Source organism: Cucurbita pepo, chromosome LG20 (genome assembly GCF_002806865.2).
Source record: "Cucurbita pepo subsp. pepo cultivar mu-cu-16 chromosome LG20, ASM280686v2, whole genome shotgun sequence".
In the NCBI taxonomy this organism is placed as follows: domain Eukaryota; kingdom Viridiplantae; phylum Streptophyta; class Magnoliopsida; order Cucurbitales; family Cucurbitaceae; genus Cucurbita; species Cucurbita pepo.
Genome location: NC_036657.1, coordinates 2,707,947 through 2,720,059, shown reverse-complemented (window position 1 = coordinate 2,720,059; position 12,113 = coordinate 2,707,947). Strand labels below are relative to the sequence as shown.

Genomic DNA, 12,113 nt, shown 5'->3' with positions numbered 1-12,113 from the left:
TTGCTTGGAATTTTGGCTGTTTGCAGGGTTGAAGAAGATCGAGGGGCGTGGGGAAAAGGGCAGAAGCTGTAAGCCAAAAACGTCGCTGTCTCGAGGTGGCCAACCTATATAGAGAGGATCATTTGTCAATTTTTTCACTGACTTGATGCTTATCGGACATCAAATTTCTATGAATTTTCTACTCATAGGAGGGAGTCCACTGCAGTAAAAATTAGTGGGCCAAAGCTTGATATGGTAGACGTAATATCCCCTCCAATCTTCAAAGCCTACGGAAGTAGCGAGTAAATCACTTGATTGGTGTTTAAAGTAGAGATGCCCGCACCGGCCAGGCAGGGGAAGAGAACAGGGGAGGATCGGAGCTGGGATTAGGCTGAGAATTTGAAGGGATCCGGTTCCACTCATAATTTTACCTATTTACTATCCTTTAAAAAAATAGTTAATAACCCTGGCCTCGGAGGAGAAAAGTATTTCTCACTCCCTCTCCCATTCCTTGACGAGATGGAGATAACCCCTCCCTGTTTGGGGCGGGTCTTGCAAGGACCCTGACCCCGCAAATAAAATAGATATCGGGTCCCTGCAGTAAAATAAACTCTGTACTTTAAATACTTTAAAGTCTTAACCTGATTACACTTAGAAAGTTGAGCAATAACAAAAGATCTCATTAATATTTACTATTCAATAGAGAGAGCAAATCTAAAGATAAGTTCCCATGCACTGGTGTACAGTCAGTTCGTGCTTCTCTGATGAAACTTACAAAAAAAAAAAAAAAAGGAGCCTCCTTCGTTCTGGTGTAATTTGCTTTCCCCCTGGCTATTTTTTACAGGTCGAGAAATTTAGTGGAATACATGAGTTACAAGCAACATTTTCACGACATTTTCGTTCTGAACCTATACATGGTTGGTCACAGATAAAAAGCTAAAAGCCATTTCCCTTGCTTTTCGAAATGGTTCGATACTTGCTACCATGGAACTGAATTCATCCCTCTTAGGATCCTCTATCCAACTTCCTCTCACTGGATCTTTGAGATCTTTTTTCTTCAGCCTCTCGCTGTCTTTGTTGTCTGTCAAAAGGAATGATGTGTTAGGATCGTACAACAACGCACACACTCAATCAAGATGAACACAAAAAACAAAGGAGAAAAAATTCAAAGAGGAATATTGGTTAAAGATTTTATTGATGACTTCACGTATGTACACAAACAGAGAATATAGAAAATACAAAAAGTACGTCTTGAAAGCACGGCCTAATGGGATATATATATGGTTTCAGTTTAACAAATTTAAACACCTATTAAATATAATCTACCAAATATCTCTACCACATTTTTTCGATATCTACCATTAATATCTCTGCCAGATCTTTACGAAATATCTACTATATATATCTCTACCAAATCTTTTATTATAAATGATCATCAGGTTCCATATCCAACAATTCTCCCATTTGGAAATTGATCCAGTCAACCAATAATTTCATTCTCAATTTCACCACACCAAACCAATTTAGGCTTTGCACAATCTCAATGTTCCAACATCAACACATCTTGTCAACATGTTTGCTGGATTTTTTGCACCATCTATCTTCGACAAACACATCACCATTTTCCACTAACCTGCGAGTGAAATTGTATTGTCTTTTGTATTTTGTCTTTGAATGATAGACCGGATTCCTCACCGTCCATATGACATACTAACTATTTGTATAAAGAATCTTTTCATGCGGCTTATTGTCCAATTCTTCTATATAGTATGTCATCCATATCATCTCCTTTCCAACTTCAACTATTACCACATACTCAGTCTCAGTAGATGAAAGAGCAACACATTTTTGAAGCCTAAACATCCCATCATGCATGGTTTGCTCCAACTGTAGGGCCTCATCAAAGGACTCTGGTTCCCCTTCATCTCATCAGTTAGCAACAGATAGTGTAATGAAGGTAGATACCTATCTAATACTCTGATAGCTCTGGATGACCTTTTCAACACCCGCTCAAGTGTCACTTGCTCCTCTGGTTCCTCAGCAACAGTCTCGGGAGTTCATTCAGTCACTTGCTCTACCTCTGTCCAAAAGTGACCTATTTCTCCACAACTCCAACACTTTACGTTTGGTTTGTTTGGAAATTTTCACAGTTCTTTGATTTTGATCGACTTTTGTTTGGGCCCTGTGATTACTTCTTCCCCTCTGGTCAACACCGAGAGCACGACCAGATGAATCCCCAATTTCTTGTTCGCGAATACTTTCGCTAAGAACTACATCTTGGATTTCATCGAACTTCAGCTTCTCATATCATCGGGAACTGCTGATCACGGCAACAACAGTATCCCACAACCCGAGTAAAGATGACAGCAAAATCAATGTTTTAATTTCATCTTCGAAATTAATCTCCACCGAACTCAATTAACTTACAATCACAATGAATTCGTTTATATGATCAGCAACAAATCCACTTTCAGACATTTGTAAATTGAACAACCTTCGCATCAAATACACTTTGTTCATAACCGACGGTTTTTCGTACATATTCGACAACACCTTCAATAGGTCTGATGTTGTCTTCTCCTTGATTATGTTGATCGCCACATTTCTGGACAGCGTCAACCGGATCAATCCTAGGGCCTAACGATCCTTGAGCTTCCACTTCTCCGTGGTCATGGTATTTGGCTTTAGCCCAACAGGGGGTTCGTGAAGATCTTTCTGGTACGGATAATCTTTAATCTGCATCTTCCAGAAACCAAAATCGGATCCATTGAACTTCTCAATTGCAATCATTGAACTTTCCATCTTCACAAATCGTGGTGAATTTCACCTAGCTCTGATACTAGTTGTTAGGATCGTACACACTTGATCAAGATGAACAAAAAGAATAGGAGATAGAAAATTCAAGGAAGAATGTTGGCTAAAGGTTTTATTGATGACTCCAGGTATGTACACCAAGAGAGAATACAGAGAAGGAAGAAACTATGTTCCGAAAACACTTCCTAATGGGGTATATATAGGTTTCAGTTTACTAAATATAGGTTTAACAGATTTAACCACCAAAATATAATCTACCAAATATATATCTAACAAATCTTTACGAAATATCTACCATATATATCTCTATAAGATCTTTTAATATAAATAGTTATCAAGGTCCATATCCCAACCTGATGCGGATCAATATTTAACTTTCAGATGCCACTAAAAGTTAAAGAGCTCTAATTGTTCCTATCCAAGGCAGTACATTATCTATGCTAATTAAAAAACCAAAATCAATGTAGTCATTGAGAAAGGGTAAACAAACTTACGCAAAAGCCATGTATCCAGAGCCAACATTAGCAGCAGATAGTAAAGTTGAATGAGCACTAGCTGCATCAGACCCACCAGAAATGACTGGATTTTTTCTATCGCCATCTACCTGGAATGTATTCAACAAATACTTAGCAATACAGTATAGATCACTGATACGCACGATTACACATTGGCAAATCGTCACCTTATCCCATTTTGATTTTTTGTTTTGTCTTCCATCTCTAGTAATGGCATCAGATGCATGAGCTCCAGAATGTAATCCATTACCAGCGACAGCTGAAACACCTGCAAAAGGAATCAACAGAAAAACGCTATAAGAAGAAAATACACCATCAGAAAGAGACTAAAGCACGATTGGTACAAACCTGAAAAAGGTATATTTATTTTAGGAGCAGCCACAACTGTACCACCAGGTTGTGTTCCTCCAGAAACAAACTCCATCTTCGGACTTTTCTTCCTTTCCAGCTCCTTCCTCTCCATCTCACGTTTCATGTCAGCCTCTAGAACAAAATATGAAGCTTTGAAAATATTGTTTGAAATTAATAATAAGTGCATGTAAATAATACAATTGTTTGTACTTTGTAACATGTTCTCCAGTCTCCACCACATACTAAATTTGCGTCTTGCAAATGGGTAAAAGTAGAGTGTGCAGAGAATATAGATCAACGTAGAAAAAAAATTAACACCGAGAGGAGAAAGACAGAAATTCTGCCAATTGTGCAAATTTTAGTTCCTTGATAACCTCTCAATGTCAAAAGATCCTATCAGTCAGTTCATGACAGCAAAATCATCACAATATGACCGCCCGTATTTGTAATAACATCTTGAGTAATCTTTTCAAATTGTCAAGACAGCTGATTATGAATTTTATTTAAAAAAAATAAAACTGGTAATATTAAAACTAGTGTCATACACGGACCAAGAGCATGTGATGTTTTTTATAAGTGATAAGGAGAAATAACATGAGAGATATACAGAAGGAATTGTCAATGACCTATTTCAGTATAGTAGTCACTTTTATCATATCCATGAGGGTCAAACACATCCTTACTGAAGCAAGACCCAATCTGGTCAATATCTTGATACCTCACAGCGTGTAACAAGAAATCTGGATTCCGGTAGTCTTTCCTAATGCGTACTTCTGCATTGAAGCTTTTTCCAGCTTTCTTATACTCAAGAAACTTATTGATTTTCCTCTGCACATAAAGTGAAGGAAAGAAACAAGAACGTCAGGAGAATAAAAAATAATTAAGCCTTGAATTATTGAAGAAACTAGATGGATGTGGTTATCAATGACTAAAAGGTACTGTCTTCTTACTTAACAGTCCACAGGGGCTCCTTTTAACTGGTCCTTAAGGTAAGTCATACCCAAGTTGCTAGGAATTGAGAAACCAATTCATCCTGCAGAACTAAAATAATTTCATCGCACTGAGACCTTACACTTGCATAATTCCCCGTGCATCCACATTCTAAAATTTATGTCTATCAAGAGGGCCATACAACAAAAAACCAATCCCCATCAAGGTCAGAAACCAAGAAACACACTCGCCGACATAGAATACATTAGGCCCACCAACATGTAAGCATATCCTAACCCCATATCCTGCCAATCACATTGGTAAACAACCCAAGCTACTCACTTGAGCTAAAAAGGATTAAATATATTTCATACATATTAACTGCTTTATGTTTCTTTTCAAAATCTAGATCAACAGTCGCATACTATTTCCTCAGAACACAAGTAGCCAATATATCAGAAAGGAAACTAACTTGCAGGTCCTCAGCGCATTTTTCCTTTGGCGGAGGAAGAAAATTGTCCAAGGGATCAATATCTTTTTTCGCTTCTTCAACAGTTTCCTCAACATTGTCAGTTTCAGATTCCAGTATCACATTATTCATTGAACCAGAATGTGGTGATTCAGAAATCTGAGGAGTGGCTAGATTGTTTGGTGTTGAGACCGTTACAGTTCCTGGAGATGTTCTATCAAAATCACCTGTACCATAAAAAATAAATAAAATAAAATAGCCGAAGAGGATGAAATAGGAGAAGTGATCATAAGCATCACAAGAAACTGCCACCTGAAGATAGTATTTCAAAGTTAACTCATCAAGTTCGTCAAACGTCTAAAAAGAAATCATCACAACATAAGCAATCTTGAGTCATGAAATATTTAACACAATAAAACACCAATGCCAATAAATAAGTTTGCCTTGCATATATAATTATGATACTGTATAAAAGGGCAAAAAAGTCCTACAATTTGCTAGACTTTCCAAGATATAGAAAATTTTCAGTATGCATGTTGTTGGGATTTAAGCATTTAACAAAAAAATTGTGAGATCCCACATCGATAGGAGAGGGAAACGAGTGCCAATGAAGACGCTGGACCCCGAAAAGGGGTGGATTGTGAGATCCCACATCGGTTGGGGAGGAGAGTAAAGCATTCTTTATAAGGGTGTGGAAACCTCCCCTAGCAGACGCATTTTAAAAACCTTGAGGGGAAGAACTCTTTATAAGGGGTGGATTGTGAGATCTCACATCGGTTGAGGAGGAGAACGAAGCACTCTTTATATGGGTATGGAAACCTTCCTTAGTAGACGCATTTTAAAAACCTTGCGGGGAAGCCCAAAGAGAACAATATATGCTAGCAATGGGCTTGGGCGGTTACAAAAATCACTTCTACTCTCTACCTCATGAGTTACATTATTAGATCCTCAATAGCCAACAACCTTAAACCCCACCCCTTGCCACTAATACTTCCAGTAAACAATTCAGATGTTATAAAACAAACCATTTTGCATTCCAACACGAGGCGAGGACCTAGAAAACCGATAATTTCATGATACCACTCACCAATGAAAGTTTAAGAACGGAGGAATAAATCCATATTTTCATAAGATAAGCAATTAAATAACATGGATTAATAGCGAAACGAGTAAGGAATCATAGGAGTAAAGAGTTCTCTCGAGCAGATGTGTATTAACTATGAGCTTGCAGCACTGATAGATCTTAAAAATGAGAAGAAGCAAAGTAACATTTCATAGCTAAAAGAACTATACAAACCATTAGTGCCTAAAAGCTCATCGCCAAATGTAACACGACCAGATTCTTCAATTTCTCCATCCTGAATGCAAGCAATAGGAACGAAACATTAGATACAACTTTCCACCAGCCACCATACAAATAAGATGAAAGTTACAACACATATTTCCATAGAAGATTTCTTTCAGATATGCCTGCTTAATTCTCCTAAAGCTGAACTAAACAAACATCTTCTTCAACACGTGGAACCGTCAATCTTTGTTCAACACTTTATTTGATTAATATATTTAATATCCCGTTGTAACTTTAGCCAACGACGGTTACAACCTTCGCGATGTCAACAATAAGAGGAATGTAAATGAAAATTTTCAAAGTTAAAAGTAGAGGCTTCCGTTTCTCACCAACCAGGTAGAGATGTTGTAAGTACCTCAGCCTCAGGAGACATTGCGGCTTCATCATTACCGTAATCAACTATCACAAGTGTCCCCCTTCTCCTACCAGAATTATCGAATTGACCAGCTTGTAATAGCATTGGCGACGATGAAACCACAACCTGCGTCGGTTGCGGTGTGGATGACCCGAATTTGAGCTTAGCTGCAGTCGAATTTTCATCAGCAACCGGCAGCATCGAGTAATCAGCAGAATCACTGATAATCATTCTATCACTGTTCGCGACCGACTCTTCTTCTGCAACCCTAACTCCCCCATAATCTTCTTCTCCTCCCTCTTCTTGCCTCTGCTGCTGCTGCATTTCACTGTCTTCTTCTTCTTCTTGGTCTTCAACGTCTTCCATCTCATCATCCTCGTCATTGTACATCGAGAGTAAAGCTATACCTTCAGATTCTTTCTTCTTCGATGCCATGAGAGCTTCGTTTCTCGACACCCAGAAGGAATTAATACAACAACAAAGAAATAGGACTTCAGAAATCGGAAGATGGATCTCAAACGGATGCAGAAATCTTGGTATTTTGAATCAATGTCGATACTAGGGAGAAGGTTTTCAGTTTCCTGGGTGAGCAAATCCAGTGAAAACGAAAATGAAGAAATTTTGAAGAAAAAACAGCCGTCTTGTAGATGGTCCATTGTCCATCGATTGGGGGCTTCAGCGGTTAGAAATATTTCGTTTAGGGAATATAGCATAAACGGGCCAAAAGCCTAGATACTAAGTTCTTGGGCTTAAACTGTAAAAGGCCCAATTTAAATTGGACCGGATCACTCATACACCCCAGCACTAAATACGGGTTCTCCAAGAAGAAAACTCACAGACGAAGTAAAATGTATAAAATTGATTTTTTTTTTTTATAAAAAAAAAATTTTAAAAATGGAAATTTATGGTTATATGTTGCCTTTCTAAATATTTTAGGTGATAATCGAAAGAGTTCGTGAAATAAAATAATATTTCATTTATAAATTTTTTTAAGGAAGATAGAAAATAAATCTAGTTAAATTTGTTGATGAACGTATAAAAAATGAAAGTGAAGATTGTTAGACGAACACGACTTTCTACAATTGTATGATATTGTCCACTTCGAACATAAGCTCTCATGACTTTACTTTGGACTTCCCCAAAAGGCCTCGTACCAATGAATAGAGTATTCTTTGTTTATAAACCCATGATCATTCCCTAAACTAGTCGACGTGTGACTTTCACTATCCAAATATGGTAAAAATGGAAAAGATATGGTAAACATACGAAGATCCCTTTTGCTTACTTTTTGACCAATGGATGAACTTCCTTTATATCTTTTTTGCTTTGTCCTCAAAAAGTGACAGCTTTCCAGAGTTTACACTATTTGATTCATGAAAAATGCCTTCATAACTACGTATGATAATAATAATTGAACTTTTTTTTTTTTTAATTCACACCATTGATTTAGACTATATAATGTATATTACAGTGTTTGAAATAATCGGTGAAAATAATAGTTTTTAAATAAAATTAGTTTTTCTATAAGCGCTTATGAAAAAAATTAACTTAAAATGTGTTTAATTAACATTGAATCATTCCTCCAACCGACATTAAAATTAAACAATAACGAAAAGTATAATATAAAGAAGAAAATGGGAATGGACGAGGCATGAAAGTGACACCAAGATGAACAGAGACGACAGAAGCTAGAAAACACAAGAAATGGTCAACTTTCCAGAAAGATACGTGAACCCAAAGGAAGCTGCATAAACCGCAGTCCCAGCACGTAACTCTAACCAAGCCCACACATGCACATGCACATGCATATGCATATGCCTATGCCTATGCTTATGCCTATGCATGCACCCCTCCCTTTATTTTATTTTATTCCACCCTCCTTTCCCTTTCACTATGTGGAACCAAAAACAATCCATTCCCATATCAACTGCCTTATCTCCCCCCTATTAACATGCCACGTTACCTCCACGTCACTATCTATATACACATTATTTAATATATACTTATGCCACGTCAATATAGTGACATTAATAATCAGCAATATAGAATTAAAAAAAAAAAAAAAAGGTACTAGCACATTAATTTGTTATAAGAAACATTTAACGGAATAGTTTGATAAAGCATACACAAATCCATGATTCATAGCTAATGATCCAATTAAGTGACATTAATTGATTAAGCAATCAATTAGGAAGGATTAAAGTAGAGCATTTATACATTAGTATTATTATTAATCATCATTAAGGAAACCCATGCAAGAGAATAAAGCAAATGTGGCTTTGTCTGAGCACAGGAATAAAGCAAAAAGAAAAAGAAAAAGAAAAAGAAAAAAAAATATATATATGAAGATGAGGGTTAAATAATAAAGTAATTGGATGATGGAAGAGACAAGCCATAAGTGGGATTCTTCTGCCTTCTCCTCTCTCATTTTTTAATGAACCCAAAAAATTTAAAAAAAGAAAAATAAAAAAGTTGTTAAAGCTGGTCAAGAGGCATCTCTGGTAAGGCAAGGCAAGGGACGGGAAGGGGCTAGGCCTCCCCTGTTCCGGAAATGCCTTTTCCTTTTGGGCCACTCCGTTTCGTTTTCGTCGTGTAGTGGTACAGTTGGTAATTTACCGATGAGATGAGGGGTAATTGTGTCAGTTGAAAGTTCACTTCATGGATGTATGTCCTTGAGCAGCCCTAGGACCTGTTGCATTGTGGGCCTTTTCAACGCCGTCTCCGCCGTACATAGATACGCCACACGGAGGCTCTCCACCATCTCCGATTCCCCACTGCCAAGTCGCAATCGTGGATCTATCGCCTCTAAACCTTTTCCTTCTCTCACCATCCTTCTCACTCCCACCACCGTGTTAGCACTGCCGGGCATCCCCGTCAAAAGCTCCATCAATACCACTCCGAAACAGTACACGTCTTTCTCCACGCCCTCGCTGTTTTCCCCGCCGGCATCTCGCAATCCAAACCCTCCAATTCGAGCCTCGAAGTCATCCGCTAGGAAAATATTGGACGTCACCAAATGCCCGTGGATAATCGGTTTCGATCCCGCGTGGTGGAGATACGCCAATCCACGCGCAATCCCCACGGCGATACGGTGGCGCGTCAACCAACCCAACTTCTCTGGTAACGACAAATGGGACCCATTCATTGGATTGCTGCTGATCTCCCACGTGTCGGTGCTCCAGTCTTCCACGTTGGGCTGGCCGGTTGGGAGTTCGTGAAGCCACCGGTGGAGGTCACCGTTGGACATGAACTCGTACAACACCAATTTCTCTTGACCTAAAATGGAAGAAAAGGACATAAATTAACTGAACCATTAATTAGATTTCGACAGTTTTTACGTTGTACGCGGAAGTCAATCAGTCATTTGAAAACGACGGCGCTTAAATTTACAGAAAGAAACAGAGCCGAATTAATTGAATGCTCAGAGAGGTCAAACAATCCAAAACAATAGATAGAGACAACAAAAAATTTACCAGCAATACAGTAACCAAAGAGCGGTAACAAATTTGAATGCTTGAGTGCGGCAAGCTCCTGGAACATGGCTACAGCCTCATCACGAGCAACGGATCGAGCGGATTCAAGAACCTTGATCGCCACGTGGATGTCTCCGGGAAGGACAGCTCGGTACTCAGGCCCACACCTGCCTTCTGCCAGAAGGGACTCTTTGCCGAAATGCGACGTGGCAGCAATCAGATCCTTGAAGGTGAGGTTAATCAACGGCTTCTCGAACATCACCACTGGAGCCGAAGATGGTTCCTTGATGTCCGCTATCCAGGAGGATCCTGACTCGGTCTCGAAGGCGAACGGTCCAGATTTGTCCATCTTCAACTGGACTTGGGCGGGCGTGGAGATTGCCCAGTTGATTTTTTGTCTCATCATTCTCTTTCGTCTCCATATCACTAAAACAGCCGTCGCTAAAAACAAACATACTGCACCAGACGACACGGCAAGAATCAGCGGCTTCGTTTTCGATTTGGGTTTGGCCTTTTTCGCCGGCTCTGTTTTGGGTACGTGTGATTGGATGGTATTGTTATGATGAGGATTTGGGGCGCCTCTGGTTTTCATTTGAACTAAAGTAATCCCAGTTTGAACAAACGCTGATTCCCCAAATTTCTCGTAATTCTCTGACCCAATCACTCCCTCAAACTTGTTTATTGAAACATTCAAGAACTTCAATCCATTAAGCGGAGGGAAATCCGACGGAAAATTACCCGTCATGGAGTTACCCGACACGTCTAAATACTCGAGCGAATTAAGAACAGAGATAGGCTTCAAACTCCCAGAAATGTTACACCACGAAACAACCAAGTGTTTCAGATTAGAAAGCTTCTCCAACCCAGATGGAAGATTCCGCAGATTATTCCGCGAGAGGTCCAAAACTTGCAGCCGCGAAAACCCAGAGAGTCGAACAGTATTAGAGAATCTATTATAAGAAAGATTAAGAACCCGAATCGAAGAAGAAGGAAAAACACGTCTGTAATCGAAAATTTCAAACCCAACAGCTCCTCCAAATCGATTACGGGAAAGATCGACATGAACCAAAGTGGGTAATCCCCAGAGCCAATTCGGAACAGAGCCTTCCAGCGAGTTTCTGGAAAGATCGATGGAGCGTAAGTGCGTCAAATTTCTTAGAAATCTCCAAGAAACAATTCCGGTAAGATTCTTGGAAGGGAGGCTAATTTCTTGAACGGAGCAGTGAACCATAATCCAGGAGATATTGAAGCCGGAAACGGTGTTGAAAGCCTTGGAAACAAATAGCCTGTCTGTACTGTTGCAGGCAGAGTCCGCAAAAGAAAACAGAAGCGCCATGAGAATCAGAATCCTGCAAAAACAAAAAGCAGCCATTTTTCTTTCTCCGATTAAGCTCTCGCGATTCATAAATTAGACGAAGAAGTGGAAAGCTGCATATTTTTTTTTTTTAATGGGAGTGAAGTGGGAGTTAGAAGTGAGGGCGAAGGCGAGCAATTTGGGAATAAATAAAGTATATAGTATAATATAATGTCGGGTGTTGGAAAATGGTGGGGGGAGGGTTTTATATTAATCAATCTTTTCGAAAAATAAAAAAGAAATATATTTAGAAAATAGAATTGGGTTATGTTCTTCAATGGATAGGGGACCAGTTCGCGTCATTAATAGCCCTTAAGATAAGTCACGTCACATGTGAAAACTAGTTTATTTGTGTTATTTAATAATAATATGAATAATAAATTAATAAAATAATATATAGAAGAATTTGAAAAATATATATTTAAATGAAATTGAAATGGATGGTAATGATGTCATAACAGTCAACGAGGGAAGTCTGACTCAATGGTGAGTATCACGGTAACCGCAGCGCAGAACACGGGACAG

At 38.8% G+C, this 12,113-nt stretch overlaps 2 protein-coding genes across 3 annotated transcripts; both read right to left on the bottom strand.

Annotated features, from left to right (window-relative positions):
- Positions 1–638: 638 nt before the first annotated feature.
- LOC111782930 (SAP30-binding protein-like) lies at positions 639–7,409 on the bottom strand. Of its 2 annotated transcripts, none has more exons than XM_023663781.1 (8): positions 6,762–7,409; positions 6,356–6,416; positions 5,062–5,285; positions 4,286–4,487; positions 3,657–3,791; positions 3,476–3,576; positions 3,288–3,397; positions 639–1,060 (listed from the first exon to the last, which is right to left on the bottom strand). In XM_023663781.1, exons 1-8 carry the CDS (start codon positions 7,194–7,196, stop codon positions 985–987), a joined length of 1,344 nt encoding a protein of 447 aa, XP_023519549.1. In that variant the 5' UTR covers positions 7,197–7,409; the 3' UTR covers positions 639–984. The 2 variants fall into 2 exon arrangements, with proteins under 2 accessions (XP_023519549.1, XP_023519550.1); XM_023663782.1 differs by lacking the exon at positions 639–1,060 and adding an exon at positions 2,355–2,812.
- A 1,544-nt stretch (positions 7,410–8,953) lies between these two features.
- Positions 8,954–11,737, bottom strand: LOC111782928 (calmodulin-binding receptor kinase CaMRLK-like). Its single transcript, XM_023663779.1, has 2 exons — positions 10,235–11,737; positions 8,954–10,037 (listed from the first exon to the last, which is right to left on the bottom strand). Exons 1-2 carry the CDS (start codon positions 11,637–11,639, stop codon positions 9,418–9,420), a joined length of 2,025 nt encoding a protein of 674 aa, XP_023519547.1. The 5' UTR covers positions 11,640–11,737; the 3' UTR covers positions 8,954–9,417.
- Between the last annotated feature and the right edge of the window lie 376 nt (positions 11,738–12,113).